Below are 21,755 nucleotides of genomic sequence, written 5' to 3'. Positions count from 1 at the left end.
CAGCAGATTGACCCACGTCAAGGCAAACTATCCGAAGGGTTGATTTTTGTGTTGTTCCTAGTCCATCAAGGACTTGCTTTAGGCACTGTAAGAGGTCTGTTCTTTCATCTTTTTTGCTGTTACTTGATCAGCCCTCTTTATTTTAATCACCCACTGTGATAGCTTCTTAAAAGGTTTAAAGCATATGTTCCTGTCTAGTCCTTTCATCATGCCCAAGTAGGATCTTAACTTCACCCTCACATCCCTATTTTTTTACTCCTTTTTAACCCCTGCACAGCTGTCCATTAGGTCTTCTCACTCTGAAGACAGTTTCACTCATCGCCATAGCATCAGTGCCGTATGAGTGAGCTACCTACTCTGTCAATCCGCCTTTCATTCTTTCCGGATAAGTTGATGATGAAGACCTGAGCCTCCTTTCTCCCAAAAGTGACTCTTTCATGTTGGGTAGAACATTACTCTCTGGCTTCCTTCATTTAACCTAACCCTTTAAAGAAGGAGAGAGACTCATGGGGCTCTCAGCTTTTACATTGATCATACCAGGGTACATTGTGTGAATGATCAGCTTTTTGTTGGATTTGCGGGAACAAAGCAGAGCCATGCAGAAGAAGACCATTGCTTGCTGGTTCGTTTCCTGTAATGGCAATGGTTATGGTTATGGTTAATGTTAATGTCATTGTTATTTTATGTTTTAATGAGCACATAACTAAAAAGAAGTGTTTTGGTTCTCCTCTTGCTCGTCCTATACCCTGCAGACCTGGTAAAAGAGCTACAGGCAACTAGGGTTTTCTGCCGCTATTTGGAACAAAAACATCTAAACCTCACTCAGTATACCGATGACACTGTAACCCTAGATCTCACCTCGATTGTGCTGCAGCATCAGTTATAAGCCATAAAAAGCAACCATGCCAAACACCATCTGGTGCCTATGATAGTGAAAATTAAAATAATCATCTTCTGCAGGAATGAACAATTTCCTAGCTATTGTGACAAAGTTTAAATTCTATTGAGGACACGGAGGCAAGGAATAGGCTGTTTTTTTCTTCACTTATTTTATTACCAGCAGCCACTAAAACATTATGCTAGCAGAGCAAAATATCAAAGGGCTTCATTTCCCATAAAACATTTAGAAAAACAGGGAAGACAGTTCATCCAATCCACATCCAGTATGAGTTCAGGTCCTACTATTTATGAAAAATTATGTATGATGATGTTGAATATTTTTGAATATGAATGAATAAAAACAATCATGTTTATCACTGCCCTTGTATGTACAACATTAATGCTTGACGCCTAGATATACATTTAAGGGATTCCATAGTTAGAACCTTGATTGGAGGTTGGTTGTTTTCTCTTTATAGTTTGGCCTGGCAGTAGGTCCAAAAGCTTTGGCTAAGTTAGAGAGTGTCTTTGATCTTGTTCCCTTGAGGTGATTGATTTAGCAAACTGCTGCTACGTTGGTCATCTTGAGGAGGACACAGCATTGGACCTTGTCCTTCTTCCAGCAAATCACTACAAAGGAGCCTGCCATCAACTCCAGGCAGTTTATGTGAAAAGATTTCCCTGCGGAGAACACCCACAAAGTGCTCCCCAAACCAAGCCGCTGGTGTCTGATTCTATCACCAGACTGGCTTGAGAGCCAAAGATGGCGTGACTGTTGAAGGCTTCCATGTGGGACATATACCATTGCTATTCCTCTTGGGCCTCCTACGAGAGAGGAATTGACTGAGTGTATGTGAGGCCCCATTGAAGGTGGAAGATCTTGAGGCTGCATAAAGCTTGACAGTGTAGGGGTTTTGGAAAGATGGCAGTGGATGTCAAAGTGAGGTAGTACGTTTGGACAGAGTCTTTCTGAGTTAGTGTTTTATCTTGGTGAGGTTTTTGGGTTGGGAGATTCAGTGTGGCCTTGACTGAATCCACCACAAAACGCAGGAATTGTAAGGGTTGGGTTGGAGTAAGGGAAGACTGATTTTCATTGGCAACAAAGATGAGTGACTTCAGAAGATTGGTGTCAGCTGCAGATGATTTTGACACTCTCTTTGGCTATTGATCCATAAGGAGGATATCATCCCGGTAGTCAGTGAGTCTGATATCTCAAGCTCTCAAGTTTTCCACCACAGGTTTGAAGACCTTGTTGAAATACCATGTAGCGGACGATAGGCTGAAAGGAAGGGAGGTAAATTCGAAGATCTGTGACTTCCAGTAAATTGTAGAAAGCACCGGTGAGGAGTGAAGATGGGAGTTTTGAGATAGGTGTCCTTCAAGTACAGGCGCACCATCAATATGTGTGCCTGCAGCAAGTCTTTGAGGAGATGAATGACTTCCATCTTTAAGTGGTGGAAGACCAGCCACTCATTGAATTCCCTTAGATGTATAACAGGATGTTGACCCCCATCCCTAATCTCCACGAGGAAGAGGTTGGTGAGAAAACCATAGGGATGTAACTGCATTTGAACAATGGCCTCTTTTTTTCCATGAGTTGTACAATCTCCGAATCCACAAGATCGGCTTGAATTGGAGAGAAGGAAAGGGGTCTCAGTGGTTGACATGGCGAACCGTACAATTCTGTTTAGAAGCCCCTTACTGCTTGAAGAACCCAGGTGTCTGATGTAAGAACCTCCCAGTTGTGAAATAATTCTGATAGTCTGCCCCACAAGTCTAATCCTGGAGGGGGATTTCACACTCACCTTGAGGGGTCTTCTAGGAGCCATTGCCTCTGGAGTTCCTCTTGAACCTCACTGGCGGGGGTTGCGTCTAGTGGTAACGGGATGAGTCTTGCCACTGTACCCTTTGTGTCCCAGAGCTTCTGGCGGAGACTTAATGGAGAGCACGGCTGGTCGAGCCCAAAAGCCCTGCCCCCACCCCCAAACACCTATACCTACTCCCCCCTTCCACTGCCTGTAAAAACACATGGGGCAAACATTCTTCTAGTAGAGGTTTGAGCTTTATCGAAGAGTTGAAAGTATTTACAAATTTCCCCTGTGTGTGAATAAAGGGAACCCCAAAGAGACCCTGTTGTGCGATGGAACCTGCTTCAGATATTGCTAATTCTCCCAGTTTTGGATCCATTTTTATTAGAAGGAATCTGCGCCTTTCAGTGGAAATCGCACATTTACCGTTTCCTAGAAAAACTATGGCTCTCTGAGCTCATCTCTATAATACCTCATGGGAAATCAGGATGGCGGAAGCCTTAGCATCTTCGTCCATGTCCAGGATCTTGTATAGGAGTCCCTCTATGTCCATTAACTTATCCTGATATGAGCGTCAGGTACGATCTGTCCCCTTTTTTGGTCTCGTATGAATTTTGCCAAGAAGGTGGCAATCCTGGCATCAATTTCGTGAGTGAGGGCAACTTTGCCTTCCAGGAAGGGGGCGAGGACACTCAGCCCGAAGGCAAGCAGACTTCTTTGTCCAGTGGTTTCCGCAAATGTCTCACCACATAGGAGGCAACTTTGGTGATGGAGACCTCTCCGCAGAGGATGGGTGTAATAAATCATCTGGGTCGAGCTTGTCTGAATCTGGGGCTTGAGAGGCTTTATCTGGCTTGGACTCCCCACCACCAGAGAGGAACTGCCAAAAAGGGACCAGCTTCTAGTTGGCTCGCCATCCGACACATTAGGAAAATCATCCCCATCCAATGGTTTGGGAGAAGGAGAGGTCCTCCGAAGTGGTGGGAGATGTGATGACCGGAGACTCAGAAGATGTGGTTGGTAGTCCATGAAAGCCTTTTTGAGGCAGGCAAAAGCATCCAGATCGACACCCTGGGTCATCTGCATGTTTGTGCTTAGTCTTTATTAGTAGGGCAGTGGGCTGCCCTGGAGGTGTGGGGGCTTGAGGCCCTGAGGAGTCTTTCTTCAGAACGAGGGGTTGTTGACCCTGCTTGGCCATCTGGAGGAGTTTCTTCTCGAAGGGCACCACTTCTTGAGATACTGACGTAAGGATGGAGGCATCCATTGTCTTAGTTGGACTCTCACTCCTTAGCAAGACTGTTGGTTTAGGGGTGACAGCACTTTTGTTTGTAGGCAACTGAGTCACTCCTACAACAAGTCGCCACTGTCATCCTGACTCTCCCAGCTCACAAGCAGTACCTCACCAAAACTTAAACAGCAAAGGTGATTTCTGGCAGCCTTGCGCATGGACTCCAGATAAGACCTCTCAGGGAAGTCGTGGCGGAACGGAAGTTACCCTTCTTTCTCGTTGGCAACAAATCTCATACACACAAAGGCAATGAAGGAGATGCAGGAGAGTTTTCAATAAATTTTTTTAAAAGACTGCAATCTACAATAAAATGCCTGTGCTGCAATGATTAGGATAATGAATGATAATAAAAGCAGAATTGTGAAGATGGGAGTTGTGAATATAAACACCCCCACCATTTGACAATAAACATGAGATATAAAATTCCTAACCAAGAAAGCTTCATTCTCTACCCTAGTGAGAGCTAGGTATGATAAACCTGGTAATGGTAATGGACTGTTCACAGACCGTTATTGAAAGAAGGCAGTATGTATACTGGGGTGAGCCAGGAGAATTTTAAGAAATACTGTAAGGTATATAGAGTGGGCAGGCACTGAAAGAGGCCCCGGGACACCAACACTCCTTCCAATTCAATGAGCAACACATATACCACTATGAAATGCCCCCAGGGTTGTTTCCCAATTATGCAGCCCAGCGATGCAAAATCCTACCTACACAGGTTATTAGACTCCAGGCACGCGCTCGATTACTCTGTTTAATTGCACTGTCAGCCCCCTACAGTATACAGCCGGTCACACTTTACTAGAGAAAACCAAGTGAAACTGACGCGCCGGCCGCTGGGAGGTAGAAGGTGCCGAGTGTGATGAGGAAGTTAAGTGCAGGGCCCTCTGACGGTCAGCTCACCGCACCTCGCTATTGAGCTACGAATTGACAGTGAGTGTCCGCGAAGGAGTGATAAACCTTTCTGCGGCTGCGCTGCAAAGAAAGCAGTTGAAGTGTCAAGCACGTATAGCCACAAAATGGCAATAAATTACAAGATGTTAAGGCATAACCCATAAGCACCAATACAGCGGTAAGAAAGTACTTAACTGAAGGCGGCCTGGAGCTGCGAAGAAAGATGAGAAAGGAGTCTTCAAGGGTGTCACTGGATGCGTATTGGATGAACTGTCACCTGTTTTTCCCAATTTTTAATGGGAAATGAAGTACTTTGTTATGTTCTGTTTGCATATGTTTTAATGGCTGCTGGTAATAAAAGAAGTGAAAAATGAACAGCCTAATCCGCGCCTCTAGTCCCGGCATAGAATCTAAGGACCAAGAGCCAAAGGCTGATTGGAGAACCTAGGATTGAGCAGTTGAGCTTTTCCTATCCTCAGTTCCCCAATTCTACACTAGAACGATTTGGCTTTTAGTGTCGATTACACCAGTGTCAGGCAGTCGCACTTTTGAGTTCCAGTGAAATAATCAGAGCAGCCATATATTGCTTTATTCTAGCCCTCTTTACATTTTAGACATTACATATAGGGTGGGCACATATGCAGGGGCAGGAATGGACTTAGAAACAGGTTGCTGTTTACAACACAGTGCATCCATATAGAATCGCGCTTCAGAGCTATCGTGGTTCTAATTCGCCTTTCCTGAAAAAGTATTTTGTGCACCAGTTTCTCCAGTGGCCCTCAATAAAAGATGGACACTGTTGCTGAAGTAAGTGGACATTATTAAACATTTAATTTTTGAACTCTTTTCAGGTCGATTGAAGAACTACGAGGGAATCTGTCAAAGGAAACTGAGAAAGTAACTACTCTTCAGCAAAGTGTAGAGCACTTGACAAGCAAAGAGAAGCAAATCCAGCAAGAGATTAATGATAAACACTCTGATTTCAAAAAAATGCAGGACAAAATGGAAGCTCTGGTAAGAAAGGATTATTTCTTTTGCAAACAGCTGGTAATGTTCACATTGGATCTCCAGTTGCATGCTATGGCAGGTTCAATACCTCTAGAATTGGTGATGTGACTCTTTCTTGAACTGATGTGTTTTGCAGGAAAGAGAGATACAGGACACACAAAATCATAGTAAAGAGCTTGAAAGTCTGCATGAAAGTCGTATTTCTGAATTGAGTGCCAAGTATGAATCAAGCATCAGAGATCTGAAGCATAGTATGCGCGATACTGAGGAAATACTGAAGACTGCTCAAGGGAAGAACACGGACCTCGTGAAACAGTTAGAAGACCTGAAGAAGCAAGCTGAACAAGCTCAAGTAAGTATTGTACTTACTGTAATTGTTTATCCATTTACCTACTGGGGCCTTTTTTTTTTTAATAGACACCTGTCTTTGAAAAGCAGATGAGCACAGTATACATTTGGGGATGGTGTATTATTGCTGGAAACATGCAAAAGTTGAAGGAATGGTTTCAGTCAGAGGTGTGACAAGGAGGTGATTACGAATTTTAATGGTGCATTCATAATGATCAGTTATAGCTGTGCAGATTATAATTCTGTCATACATTCACAGATTATGCCTTTCATGTCATAACACATTATTATATTGTTATGTTTTGAATGGAATATTAGCTGTGTGAACTATATTCCTGAAGCGTATTAGCCATATGAGGTATTTGAAGAACAAGTCACATATGACTTTCTTACCTTTTCACAGTTGTGGAGTTTTATTAAACAAAGTTATTTTTCAGCGCAGTGTAATATGAGAAAACCCTTCAATGGGTATTTTAAGTTGCCCTTTTCTACTAACGAATTTGACCTCAAATCGGGTTAACTCATGTTAGGAAATTTCTCTAAGGCTTGAACAATCTCTTAAAGATCGTTTGTATACTTTAGAATGATTTCCATTAAAGGGACGTTTCAGCGTTGAGGAAAAAAAAACAGTTATATTTGGCCAGTCCTGCATGCAGTGGTGTGTAGTGTAATTTGAAAGTGGTGTACACAGAGCAACTAAGCAAAGTTTTACATGCAGAGTCTCTAGGGTAGGGGGTTGTCATCCTCAAAAAATCATGAAAAGAAAGTGCAGCAAAAGAACAGCGCAGTTTGCTAAAGAAACTGAAACTTATACATTTAAGTCGCTGTCTGTCATTGCATCAGCTTTTGTGACCCTCGATGACGTGAACATTATGTAAATTGGCCTTGCAAGCCCTCCCAAGGCAATAAACAAACCGAAAAATGAGGCCTGGAACTTTAATATACTCACATTCTAATCTCAGGTTTCCCACTTGGCAGAGTGAGTGATTATCAGAAAATCAGTTTATCGTCCTGTGCCTTTTTGTAATTTTCTGAAAATGTTTAGGAAAATCCACATGCAGTAAGAAACATATGCATCAAGTGCATTGTAAAAACAAAAAATATATAAGGTGTGATTTAGTTTAAGGAAATCAGTGTTGGTTCTTATTTACTTTAAGCAAAGCAAGGCAGGGATTAAGCATCTTTAAAACGTTCTCTATAACCTGATTTCTGAAAGCGTGACATTGCTCTGTGACACCCAAAGCTTTTGGAGGAGTAGCCGCCTTCTGGCTCCTCTCTAAACCGAAAGTGATTGTTGCTTTTCTGTACACTATATATTTTCAGGCTATTATGGAATACTATCCTTATTGTGAAGACTCGATGGGGGAAATGTCACTTGGATCTGAGTGGGATTGTCATTAGAGTTCCCTCGTTCTCCCACAAGAACCACAGTGCACTTCTTTACTTTCAGATATAGTATATGATAATCAAAGGCAGACTGTGGTTGCACATATACTGTTCACCATTTGCTGTAACCAAATTTCTCTCTTTTGACAGTACAGAGTGCATGTCATAGGCCTCCAAATCGCATTGCAGATCGAATATGCACATCATGGATATCACAGGAATGACCTTACTAAGTATCTGGTAGAGATTTTGTGGCGAGTCAGTATCACCAGATAATCAAACCTACCCCACTCCCAAGCTACTCATACATGTAAATAACTTCTTCTAATCTTCAAGCAATAGCTCCAAATACACATTTTTACCATTATTTACTTTTCAGATTAACTTAAAGCTAATGCAAAGATAGCCAGTAGCTGCATGATGCAGTGCCTCCCTGGCCCTCTGAGCTCCAGGGCAATAAGGTGCATTCAAAGTCTGCTTTCAAAGGTCAGGGAGATGGTGCATTGTCAGCACCAAGGCCTGGCCAGGCCTCAGACTTGACGCAGGAGGTAGGCCCTACTTAAATGAAAACAACCCTGTTTTAATTTGAGCTGTGTGTACGGAGAGCTTCCATTTATGACTGAAAAACAGTGCTCCACAACACATTTTCATAACCACATCTCAGAGTAACAAAAGGAAAAGTAAGGATGCTGGGACTTGTTGTTCATTTGAAGTCCATTTCGGCAGCAGCATTTAAACAGCTGTTAACTTGCTGTACTTGCTGCTGCAGGCAGTTTACGTTTATTGAATAAACTGAGTAGATTGAAAGAAAAGCATGTGTGGAGTTAACCAAGACACTGTTTTAAAAGGTAAATCACGTTGTAAGAGCACACACTGGTGAGTCAGCCTAGCCTAAGAAGGACAACAAGAAGCTTTTCTCTAAGACCTCAACAGCAGCCCCTGTACATTGCAGCACTTCTTGCCTTCAAGGAAGTTTTTGTGGCAGTCAATAGAAAAAGCTGCCAGACTCCACCCCTGAAGGTGGAAAGCACACAAGCAGTGGTAGAGGCGGATCCTGTATTTCCGTGGAAGACACCCACTCCTTCATTGTTCTCCTAGGTCTGCCCCGCCCTGCCTCATTATATGAATGGAACTTTGCTGACCTCTGCCCTGTGCCAGAGCATTAAGTGCCCAAAATCAAAACGTAAGTATACAAAACAGGGATGGATGGAATGCTTAAATTTATCTCAGCCACTGGTAATCACTCGGGCCACATCCCAATCCATCGTTATTTTGCACACTGTGGCACATCAGTTTGGACCCGGCTATATGCAAATCAGTCTTGACCCTGCTCCAGTAGGAAAAGTGCAGCCCGAACTACCAAGCCAAGTCCTCCCTGAACCCGAGCACAAGCAATTCAGGACCTGTTTCGCCCTAGTTATGGGCTTATCAGCCGAATAGAGCTTGGTTCCAGTGACAGTGTTCACAGAATCCATGTCTGAGCATACCCGTCCCACTTTGGATTGTGACAGTCACACTAGTCCAATTCATACCACATCAAACCATTGGGCATTTCTTTAGTCCATGAGCTCTTAAATTTGGACATTTTGCTGTCTGTGTTGAAACATTTCTTTCTTCTCTGAAATATCCACTTAGTGAAATATAAATCCCACATGTGATCTTGATTGGAATACAGCTGCTGTACTGATCTTTTACCCACTTGATTATGAGTGCCAGTAACTGTCAATTCTTATTCTGTCAACATGCTACGTGAAAGAAAATTAAAGACTCATGTCCTTAGTAAAGTTGACAAAGTGCCTGAGTCACTAAAACATGTCAGATTTATCTCCTCCAAGACACACACAATAATTGAAGCAAGGTAATATGTTTCTGTTGATGCCAAGTGGATGAATGGCTACAGTTGTGCTGATCAGCTAGTTCTTTTATGCAGATATAATTTATTTGGGCACTTCGTCGTGAGTTTTTGGGAATTCTCCTCTTGCACTTCTGATGTTGCTAATTTGCAGCGAAATGCCATGTGGGCATTTATTTTGCAATACAGATTGTGTGACATAGCATTTGATATGTCTTGAGATTGTCCCTGTCTGCATACTTCTCAAGAATACACTTTTGTTGTGCCTTAAGCAGTTTACATTGCATGAGTGGTTTATCTTCTGTGAAGGTTGGACCTAAGCATTCTGATTCACCTCTCAGCTACAGTATTCAGAAGCTTACCAGTTTGAAGAACAGCATTTCTCTAGTAGGGGATTGCCATGTATAGTCATAAGCAATTAATTGTTCCGCCCGCCTGTGGGAACCCCGGGGCATTTATTCTAATATGTCTTCTTAAGTGTTCATGTTAGCCTTTCTTCAGGAAGGCCTGCATGATCACTTAAGAATGTTATTATGTAGCTAAAGCAGTGGTTCCCAACCTTTTGACTTGCGTGGACCTCCACTTTATCATTACTGGAACCTGGGGACCCTCACTGAATCATTATTGGAATCAGGGAACACCTTCTGAGTCATTACTGAAACCTGGGGACCTAATCTGTTAATATTATTTAATTTTCTAAGCAGTCACGGACCCCTTGAGGAGGCTTCACAGACCCCCAGCGGGCCCTGGACCACAGTTTGGGAACCACAGGCCTAAAGAATAGACTACAATGGCCAACATTCTTCACCCTGTTGATGCAAAAGGTAAATAGACCAAGGAGACATGCAGTAAAAAGCATGACTAATTTGAATAATACAAAAAAAATCTTCACAAACTCTTTTGTAATGTAAGGTAAGGATGAAAGACTGCAGGGCAGTGTAGCCCATAGGCTGCCAATATAAAGGAAGCAAAAGTAGACTGTGTCTTTAAGATCCCTGAGACTGCCACTATCCCATTATGCCTAGTGAGAGGCAGTTACCTCAGTTCTTTTTTCTGGCTCCTGCTGACAGGACCCCGGAGCATTGAGTTCAACCTTTTTTTTCTTCCAAAATTTGCTATAAATATCAGTGACAACAGCTTTACTCAACGTCTTTTTCCTTGTCTTTTTGTTTTTCTTTTTCTGACAGGAATTAAGGCATTTTTGCTTGAAAGAATGCCTTTTTCTTTTTTACATCCACCTTTCAAATGGACATGCAATTTCCTGTATCCGTTGGTTCTTCATGTCAGCTTTCTCAAGTCCACTGCATGACTAGTCCAGAAGATGCACTGCTTAGGAGCTACCATCGACACGCTTCAAGAAAAGGTGTGTACTTCAGAGGAACAACGCTTATCCTTTCTCCAGAAGTGTCGCACTTTCAAAACAATGCATCGTCCAACAGTGCGCACAATCTCCTCACTTCTCGGCTCCATGACCTCCTGCATCTTTCTTGCTCACAACGCTCGCCTGGGAGTGCCTAGACGACCAGTGGGACCAGCTGCCTGGAAACTTGGAAGACAGGGTATCTCTATGCAATCAGATCCCTCTGCAGGTGGTGCTCTCCAAGCAGTCTCCTACAAGGGATTCCATTTCGTCAACAGGTTCCAACACAGTCCATTGTGATAGATGCCTCTCTCCTTGGATGGGGAGCCCATATGGATTACCTACAGATATCAGGTTCATGGTCTCCAAGGGAGACGACATATCAATCTCCTCATACTCTGTGCAGTTCACCTAGCTCTCAAGCCGGTTCCCCCGTCTTTCAACACTGACACCCTGCTGGTTCAGACAGACAATACAACCACCATGTTTTACCTGAACAAGCGGGGGGGCAAATCCAGAGCCCTGTCACAAGAGGCCCAGACAATATGGCACTGGCTCCTTGCCAGGAATTTGAAGGTAGTAGCAACTCGCCTTCCAGGTGTTCAGAATGTCCAGGCAGATGCACTCAGCAGGGCTCTCGAGAAAACCACAAGGGGGTATTAAGGTGTTGCTCAAAATGTTTTCCGATAATGGGGGTACACCTTCTATCGACCTCTTTTGCCACAGTGGAAAACAAAAAATGCTGCAGCTTCACCGGTTGGTTTTACCATCCAGAATTGTTGGGGAATGCCCTATGGATTGACTGGTCCAAACAAATTTCTTTCACTTTTCCACCAATTCCCCTGATCCTGGCAGTCCTGCTCAAGCTCCCAACGACGGCAAACAAGGATGATCCTTATCGGACAATCATGGCCAAAGCAATGATGGTTCCCAGACCTTCTTCCCCGGTCGCTCTGCCCACATCTCAAGCTGCCATGCAAGCCAGACCTCCTGAAAAAACTCAGGGGCCACATGAGACACCCCAACCTCTCCTCTTTGAATTTGGCAGCATGGCTCCTGAGCTAGTACAGCATGGACACCTTAACCTACCACAAGACTGTATGGAGGTTCTGAAAGAGGCAAAGCGGCCTTCCACCTGATCTGCATATGCCTTCAAATGGAACAGATTCTGCTTCTGGTGTTCTTCCAAGAATATAGACCCCACATCTTGCAGGGAGAATATCATTCTTCAGTATTTGTTGCACCTTGCTAAATCTGGCCTGCAATTCTCATCCATGAAATTGCACCTGGCAGCCCTCACTGCATACGGGAAAAGTCCTTCACAAAGCTTTTTCTTTAAACTCCCAGTCATCAAAGAGTTCCTAGAGGGGTAAAGAAGGTATTTCCTCTTATTAGGTGCCCTTGTCCTCCATGGGAGCTTAATGTGGTCCTTTCAAATCTCATACAACAACCTTTTGAGCCCATACACAAGGCATCTCTCCAACACCTCACTTGAAAACTGCTTTCCTGGTGGCAATTACATCAGCACACACGGTTAGCGAGATCCAGGCTCTCTTTGCTAATGAACCATACAGTCCTCTACTCTTCCAGAGTAGTTCTAAGGACACATCCTAAATTCCTACCTAAGGTTACCTCTGATTTTCATGTGAACCAGACTATTTCTTTACCAACTTTCTTTCAAAACCCATCTACTCCTGTGAGAGACCACTTCACTCTCTAGATGTAAAGAGGGTTTTGAAACTTTACCTAGAAAAAAACAAATCTATTTGCTGATCACAGCAACTGTTTGTTAACTATGGTCCGGTTCGCACAGGTCTTGCCACCTCCAAGCAGTCACTCTCTAGGTGGATTGTCTTGTGTGTCCTGTACTGTTATCAACTAGCTAATCAAACTCTTGCTGGTAGACCAAAAGTACACTCCACCAGAGGCAAGTCAGCCATGACTGCCTTCATGAGAAATATCTCCTTATCAGATATTTACAAAGCTGCTAAATGGAGGTCTGTCCACACGTTCACTAAGCACTACTGTCTTGATTCTGATGCTAGAACAGATGCTCAAGTAGGGCAGGCTTCTCTCAGAAATATCTTTGCATGACTAACTATCTTGTTATTGTTCTGTCTTCTCCACCGCTTTCAGTGGGGATGGTCTTGCTACTCTATTAATTCCTTATGACTATACATGGAAATTCCCTACGAGAGAAGGTATAGTTTCTTACCTGTAACTTCAGTTCTCTCGTAGGGGTATTTCCATTATAGTCATGAGCAGCCCTCCCTCCTCCCTGGTGGACTAGACAAATATTCAGGCTCCTCTTTAAATCAACCAGTACCACCTACCAAAAGAACTGAGGTAACCTTTTTCTTGCTTTATAATGGCAGCCTATGTGCTATCCTGCCCTGCACTCCTTCATCCTTATCTTACATTACATAAGGGTTTGTGCAATATTTTTTCTATTGTTTTCAAATTATTCATGCTTTTGACTGCATGTCTCCTTGGTCTGTTTCCCTTTTTGCATCAACAAGATGACACATTTTGGCCACTGTAGCTCTTCTTGAATATGTTGGGCATGTGACTGTAATATGGCCAGGTGTTAGGTTAGAGAAATAAATTGGTATATGGCCCACTTGAATATCAGCATCTTCTTGTACTGGAGTTGGTGCAGAGGATATTGAATTTCCTCTGTGACGGAGAGCAAACTTAGATTAATAGGATCTGTAGTTGATTGATGGTAGTGCTCAAATGACCATTTAGGACATTCTTCGCACCACACACCATAACTGCTTCTTGTTTAAAAAGTATGTTTGTGCATATGTGCAAAAAGGAGGTAGGAATTGTCTCATCCCATGCCATCAGGTTTCTGGACATATATCTGAAGATTTATTTCTAGTGGCATCCTAAATGTCATGCAAGATTGTATGGAGCATAACTGGCACCTTGGCAAACAGAGGTTAGTAAAGGTTTCTCCACTAAAGACCCAATCTAGTGCCTTAGCTATATTGTCAATAAATAAAGCATTCAGAAACAAATGGTGCTCTAGCTGAACATCATAGCCCACATCGAGGTTCTCGCAGCCCAGGCTCACCGAGGAAAGACGCCTGACACTGTGGGCATACTGATGCCCTAAAAAACGGGTTCCATAGAACTCTGGGAAGGAGGCGGGCCGGCGGGTCCAGTGCCGCGTGGAGTGCCCTAGCCATCGTGTCGGGGGAAGCGGAGGACATCCTGAGCAGAGCCGGCTACCCGTAGGTGCCAGCAGACATTTCCAAAGACTATCACTCATCGGCGAAGTTCAAACTATCCGCACCCACAAGTTGAGGCCATCTTAAGGAAAGGGGAGGGCACTAGGGGGAGGGCAGGGCTCAGGGGGAATTTGAAAGAAGACTGTGTGGGTGGCCTCAGAGCCATTATAGCCTGGGGGAACAAGCAACATGGAGTGGTTACTGCGAACAAAGCTCGCCCAGTGGCAGTAACCAAGAGAAAGCAGCCCCGGACACTAGATAGGCCCAATCTCAGGCTTGCTGCTGGAAGCGGGCCCACCACAGATTTTTGCCTGGGCGAGCCTTGTTGATAAGTGCAGCACAGACACTCTGCTTGAGAGGCAGGCCTCATGAGGGAGGCGTTGGTATGAAGGCCTTCTCTGAATGGGAACGAGACCAATAATGTAAAGGATGGTGCAGTAGACCAGATTTAACTGAAGACCACAGGGCCCCCCTTTGTCACAACGCTAACCATAGGAAGCCCATAAACTTTGTTTTTGCGGACAGAGCCACCCTCTTTTATAAATCGAGCAGATCGGGTGGGAAGGAGGTGGTTCAAGCGTGGCGGTAGAGTAATGCTCCCCCGATGAACCTCTCACTAATATTCACCACAACAGTTCAGCAATGGGCATACAACGGCACTACATTACATGGCCACGCTACTGACCTATTTGGTGGATGCACGTCACCTGTGTGCACAGGATCACACTTGCAGCCCCATTGAAAGAGGGAAAACAAGGCAGCCCAGTTAACACCTACAGATCTTGCTTTCCTTTTCCTGGGCAGTATGAAGAGTCTTTAGAGGGAAAACTGACAGAACGCAGAGGGATCAAAACTGACCTCGGGCAGGTGGTGGTGATTAACCTTTTGGGACTCAGACCCCTCCCACCCCCCACTCCCACGCCATCTACAGTGGCAAAGAACGACAATCCATTATCACGATCGAGAGAAAGGAACCCAGACTGTCACGGCAGTCCAAACGAGATAAGTTCACCCTCCCCCCATGAAGAACAAGGCCAGCTTACTACGAAGACCCAAGAGACGCTGAAGCATCGCTGGAAGAAGGCGCTCCTACTCTCACGGGCATGATGGCAGTAATCCAAAGAATATGGAGGACCCTAGAACTTTAAACACAGTCTCCACTAAACTTACCCTAGCGTGGGCCAATCACTGCAACATGAGTGTGTGGAAGAATCTGAGGACTCCGTGGCCTCTTTACAGGCTGAAACTGCCCTTCTAGAGCAGCAAGTAAAGGAAATGCATGCCACAACAGATGCACTAGAAGCAAAACTTGAAGACTTTGAAGGGCAGAATAACATTTGTTTGGTTGATCTTCCTGAACGGGCCGAAGGCCCTGCAGTTCAGCTAATTGGGGAAGATATAATCCTCAATAAATTGCAACCAAAGGGTCTCTCCAACTACTTCTCTGTGAAAAGAGCACACACAATCCCAGGCGCCCACCGAAACCAGGGGCTCTTCCACCAACAATCATAGCCCGGGATGTCTTTCTCCAGGCAGCACGCAGAGCCCACCAATCCAAATTGATAACGTGACCGTTTCCATTTTTCCAGAGTACACCCTACGTTGAAACTTCACGGAGGTGAAGTGAGTCCTCAGAGAGCGGGAGTTGAAATACTCAATGCAATTCCCATCAATCTTAAGAGTGGGGGCAGAAGGTAAGACCTGCCACTTCAATACCCCAGAAGCAGCATGGAAATGACTGGCGGATAAATGAGCGGCCACGACCCATAAAGCATCCCCACCGACTAAGCGACGCGCCTCACCCACCCAATGGCAGGCAGAGCGACAGGGAATCCCACAGTCCTGACTAAGGGCAGTCACTGCCACATCAATCGGAGCCTCCACCCTCGGCAACGCAAGTCAAGAATAAAAAAGGGACTGAGGGTCAGACTTAAGCAGTATGTGAACAAACTACTCTCGATTCACAGGTGACTACCCACTTGCATTACGGGCTGTTTAGGGTCTCTGTGCCAAACATGTAATTTTCTTCTCCTTCGTTGGGGGTGGGGGTGGAGGAGAGGGGGCCATATCGCATTGGCTCTCATTATCCTAAATGAGACTACTGGATTCCTAGGCAGCAGGATCGATAACGGTGTGGGGGACTGAGTCTGACCCACGTGTAAAGAACTCTGTCACCATAAATCCGTTTGTTGCTCCGGCTAACTAGCAGTGCCTCATTTCTCCCCTGGGGAAGAGATGATTGGGCAGCCGAGCGCATGACATCTTTGGAACTTCTCAGGGAAGTCGTGGTCTCTCAGATCCAAACCAACTCTCTCATTCACAATATGGTCTCATATACAAATGACAAAGACAGTATAAGTTTTATACAATGTTTTAATAAAACAACTGTATTTTAGATATTAAGGCGTGAGCCGCAATAACCAGAACAATACAACATATTAGGATTGATATAGTCACCAGGAGAGTAAAACATAAGAATAAAGCTATCATAATTCCTAACCGTTTCTACTCTCCCTCTGCTTGTTCTATTTAGAGCACAGCATGTTAAGCTTCTAGCTTGCCTTTCTGAATCACTATGGAGACAGACGCCCTCATACCTGAGCATAGGACTGTGATCTGGTTCAGCATCTGCAACAAGGCAGTCAGCGTCTAGTTGTGGTTCCCTGGTCGGAATCTCTGGATCCGGTTGGGCGAGAGCAACAGAAGCAGACCACTGTTCCCCACTGTTTGAAGATAGTTAAAGGGTGGTAGGCACTTTGCACAGCTGAGGAGGCAGGTGGTTTTAGACCTGTTATGCAGTGGGTGTACTAGGGAGTTTTGTTTGTTATTGTTGGCTCCGGACCACGGAGTTTGTAAGTTGCAGACCACACGTATCACACTACACAAGGGGTATACTGAATCCCTCACTATGACACAGGGAAGGAGTCAACCAGTCCCAAAGCGTCCGGTTGGCTGTTCCAGGAATCATAAGAACAAACATGATTAGACCCACCCAGTCTACAACGTTCCCATCTTGGAACTTCAATGGATTAGGCGATTAAAAAGGCAGGCACCAGATATTGCCCTGCTACAGGAGACCCATCTGATAGGTAACACCTGCAAGATACTTAATAGATAAGGGTATAAACTAATGGCCCATGCAGGATATATACAACAGGTTCCAGGGGTGTTGAAATTCTCCTTAAGAAATCACTGTCTTTCACGACCCAAAAAATCTGGCCTGATGTGCATGGTCAGTTTGTAGCCCTCATGGGGACCTGGGAGGGGCAAACAATCAATATCTGCTCCGTATACGTTCCACCACGTCTGTATGACGGGACCCTGTCTGATCTGGGAGGCACAGCTCTTTAAGCTACCACAAGGAAAATTAATCATAAGGGGATACTTTAATTTAGCTCTGTGACACGTGGGATCGGCACCTTCCTAGGCTGCCGACCGCATCCAGAGACCCATTAGCTGATTTCTTGGGGGCGATGGGACTACAGGACTTTCCATTTTGGAGTGCATGGCAATTGGTCTCGTATTGATTACATTCTCAAACTTGCTGGCATATTCCTCTTTTTACAGAGGTGTGCCACCTGGCACGAGACATATCAGATCACTCCCCCTTGAAGTCACAAAGCACTATTTTAATAAAAACAAGGAGTCTATTGATTCCCCCCAGATCCTATGTGAGGCCTACAAGATGTCATCAGGGCTTAATAGTGGGATATAAAAAAGAAAAACTGACACACCTAGACATGTTGGAAAAAGATCTTCAAGTCCTTGAAAGTCTCTTGCACAGGAAGTGACAACCGATCTCTTACACCAGCTCCACCTCAAGTAACAATAATAAAAAAAATTGGCGACTTAGGCCGCATGACTCTAGTATAGAGCAATGCAACATTGCCTATATGAAGTAGGGACTAAGTCCAATAAACTACTGGCCTGACTGGACAAAAGAGATCAAACCAGTAATTGGGTACTGAAGGTACGGACGTTAACAAGGGACCTAGTTCATGAACGAAAACACATAGCGGATGCATTTATGGCTTATTACGCCAAGCTATGTACCTCTGCAGTAACATCTACTCCCGGAGATGCAAGGGGCTTTCTGACCGGCATACACATGCCATCCTTGTAACCAGACGACAGGACATTCCTCTGAGAAGAAATCACAGAGGCAGAAATAGCAACTGCAATTAGGAACTTGCCTTTGGCAAAGCAGTCACCCCTAATGGGCTTCCGGCTCAATTTTATAAACCCCTGGGACAAAATTAGCCCTACATCTCCTAAAGATGTTCCTTGAAAGCAGATGACTATGGATCTTGCCTGAAGATCAAAGACTAGTAACAGTTGTGGTCATACCTAAGGGCAAGAAGTCACCAGATGACTGAGCATTCTATAGACCTATATCTCTTCTTAACATCGAAGCTAAGATACTTGCTAAAGTCCTAACCACCCGCCTCTTGAAAGTTATACCAACCCTGGTCCACTGAGACCATTCGGGCTTTAGGCGCCGCTGCAGTACAACTCTGAACTTGAGGCGTTTGCACAATGTCCTCAGCAGGGCCCCACAAAGCAGAGAAGAGGCAGAGGTGTTTGCTCTAGATGCCTGAATGGCCTTCAATCTATCGAATGGCCCTACCTGTTTTAAGTGTTACTTAAACTGGGCTTCTGCCCAGGATTAATTAATTGGGTGGGGCACTGAACCTCTGGCATGCGTGAGAGTAAATGGAGGTCTATTGCAGACCTTAGCCTCTACTGAGTCACGAGACAGGCTTGCACTCTGTTTCCACTAATATTTGCCCCAACGCTGGAACCCCTGGCGCCCTAGATAAGACAGGACCCCTTTGTCTTGGGAATCCACTCGATGGAGCATTGGGAGCATAAAATCTCCCTCTATGCGGGTGATCTTCTCTTATATATTTCTGACCCAGAACATGCGCTACTCAGATTAATGCATATCTTCCACATCCACATCCACAGGAGCGTCTCAGGATATACCATCAATTGGCGGAAATACCAAATCTATGTCCTTCATGGGAAACCGCCACGGCGGCCTCGGGACTGCCCAGCTGAAGTGGTGACTGAGGGTGTCTGCTTCCTGGAGATCCACATTCTTTTATGAAGCAAACCTACGGCCCCCCCTCGAGATTAAAGAGAGATGTCCAGCATTGGAGAATGCTTCCACTGACACTTTAGGGCAGAACAGCACTTTTTAAAAATAATGCTGTTTCCCCGATTACTATATGTATTACAGAACACACCCTATCCCATCCCCGCTGCCTACGTTAAGGCCATTGACAGCGAGGTGGCGACGTTGCTGTGGATTGGGGTCCCGCATGGATCAAAACTCTGAAGGGAGTGGTATGATGGAGGAGTGGCTTTGCCAGACATCCAGAAATAAAATTGGGAGGCACAACGTACCACCATCAACGATAAGGTCCTTAGGCCATGGCTTGTCGTATGGACCACCTTAACCTACAACCCGTTGGCTACCTAATAGCCCTCTATGGGCCACCCAGGTGGCTGAAACTTCAAGAACCAGCAGCTATAACTGTCCAGATTTGGCATATGGCCACCAGATTCATATGATGGTCCAAGAATGTAACACTAGCCACACCCCTATGGTATACAGCAAAACTGGGAAATCCTCGAGATATCCCCGGGTTCTCAAAATAGGACTTTATAGGTATCTACAGTGTGGAAGATTTATGGAATCAAGATGGGATTCTGTCCTTTACAGACCTTAAACGAGAATACCAGTTGGCCCCCACAGAAATATACTGATACTTGCAAGTCCGTCATCCGCTAACTACCGCCATACCCAAGTGCACACAGCTCCCTGATTCAACGCCACTGGAAGACAGTCTATTAGGCGACTACATGAGATGCAAAGCAATCTCCCTCACATATAGAAAAATTATTTACAACTTGCCCGACACCCTCTTATACCCCCGTGACAAGTGGGCACATGACCTGGTGTGATTGGAAGACTCAGAATGGGTAGAAGCTCTGACCTCCCCTAGGGAGACAGCCATCAGCCATCAAATCCAGATTCCAAGTTGTACAATTAAAAATATGACATCGCCCCTACTACTTTCCGACAACACTTTACAAAATGGGAAGAATTACGATTAGCTGTAGGCGTAGTTGTCACCAGGTGGGCACACCTTCTACCATGTGATTTGGGGATGCCCAAATTTCCAGGCCTTCTTGAAAACGGTATTGAATTGTATAAACGAGGTATTGGGATACTCCCTGGTCCCAATAGCGAAGTGGTGCCTTTTGAATGTATGGGGGGACCTGTCTCTCTCAGGTGGTGCCCAGCTATGGGTAATGCAGGGTTCATCCATTGCCAAGCAAAACATTGCCAAGTTCTGGGGGCCAGAACTAGACCACGATTAGCTAATGGTTAAAAAGACATTGACTTGTGAATGATGGCAGAGAAAATTATATATGAGTGACGAGGATGCCCACGAAAATGGGACAAACTTTGGGGTGCCTGGAACACTTACATGGGTAATATGTGTAGAGCCCTCTGTGGGAGGACATTTCAGAGGCATAGTTCTGGGGGACAATATGGGCAGGTCAATAACCATGGTGAAATCCAAGGTGGGGTGGAATAAGAGGGGGTATTCTGGATTGATGATTATACAAAATCTGGTGTGATGGTTTTATCTGTACTGTTGGTGTTGATTTTCTTAAATTCACTAATAAAAATATTTGGAAAAAAAGAAGGGTACCAGCACAATATTTGAGAACAGGGCAACACAACAGTAATACTTATTGGACCACAACATAAGAGGCCTATTTCAAATCGAAGGGTGATGGAGACGGTTAGGGACTGCAAAGGCATATTTGTTGTCTGTGTAGAGGTATAAGTGACAGTGGATTTTGAGCAATCAACCTGGATACATATATGGCATCAGAAAATTCTAAAGAAGCTGCAACATCATACATAACATTTTAAAAAAAAAGGCAACGATTAAAATAATTGGAGTTTTCGTATAGTGCTGAAATTTGGCAACAGGGAAAGCTGCATAACCGATTGGTAAGTTTGAAATAAAACTGGGTAATAATTGCGATACAGCACCGAGGTCGCTCATATGTGACCCTGGAAGCACCTGTGAGGTATACTTCACGTGCTGAAAGGATGCTTAGGTCCTCCCTAAATTTAATTAGGTGTCAGGTTGTCCAAAAAGTGTTCCTTCTAGGCAGCTGGTGAAGAAAAGCATTGAGTCTGTCCTTATTAAGCTGAAAAAATACCTTCTGAAGTTGTCCAAAGGTGTAAATTAAATTTGGCCACTTCCTGGTTCTCCAACCCCCTGTAGAGATAGTTTGAAGACAAATGTGAAACATAAGTCGAACGTTCTGAAAAAAGATAGTACGGCAGATGTGCTGATGATGGCCATATGCAACTTTACCCTATTGACTTGATATCCTTTTGAAGAAAGGGGTCTCCTTTTTGCAATCAAGAACAGTACTCTACAGTAATGAGGCAAAACAAATATGAGCAAAACAGTTGGAGGCTCTTGTTCTTGTGGGTCTTCAGCTGAGACATTTTCCAACTCCATATTAATATGTAAGCAGTGTGTGCCAGTTAGAAACACTCTGACTTAAGAGGACCAACACAATACTGCATTTATTCTCATGGGACCACAAAATGGAAGTCACTCTAAGAGTGACTAGCTATTTAGCAAAGCCTGGAACC

At 44.5% G+C, this 21,755-nt stretch overlaps 1 protein-coding gene across 14 annotated transcripts in view; it reads left to right on the top strand.

Annotated features, from left to right (window-relative positions):
• The window catches only part of CLIP1 (CAP-Gly domain containing linker protein 1), a 543,241-nt gene that overhangs the window by 300,310 nt on the left and 221,176 nt on the right, over positions 1-21,755 (top strand). For all 14 annotated transcript variants that reach the window (XM_069214950.1, XM_069214948.1, XM_069214943.1 and 11 more), the window contains 2 exons: positions 5,721-5,883; positions 6,014-6,229. In XM_069214950.1, coding sequence (XP_069071051.1) covers positions 5,721-5,883; positions 6,014-6,229 — 379 coding nt within the window. The remainder of the gene's footprint in view (positions 1-5,720; positions 5,884-6,013; positions 6,230-21,755) is intronic.

The sequence above is a fragment of the Pleurodeles waltl genome, chromosome 11 (assembly GCF_031143425.1).
Source record: "Pleurodeles waltl isolate 20211129_DDA chromosome 11, aPleWal1.hap1.20221129, whole genome shotgun sequence".
In the NCBI taxonomy this organism is placed as follows: domain Eukaryota; kingdom Metazoa; phylum Chordata; class Amphibia; order Caudata; family Salamandridae; genus Pleurodeles; species Pleurodeles waltl.
This window is presented reverse-complemented; position numbering and strand designations above follow the sequence as displayed.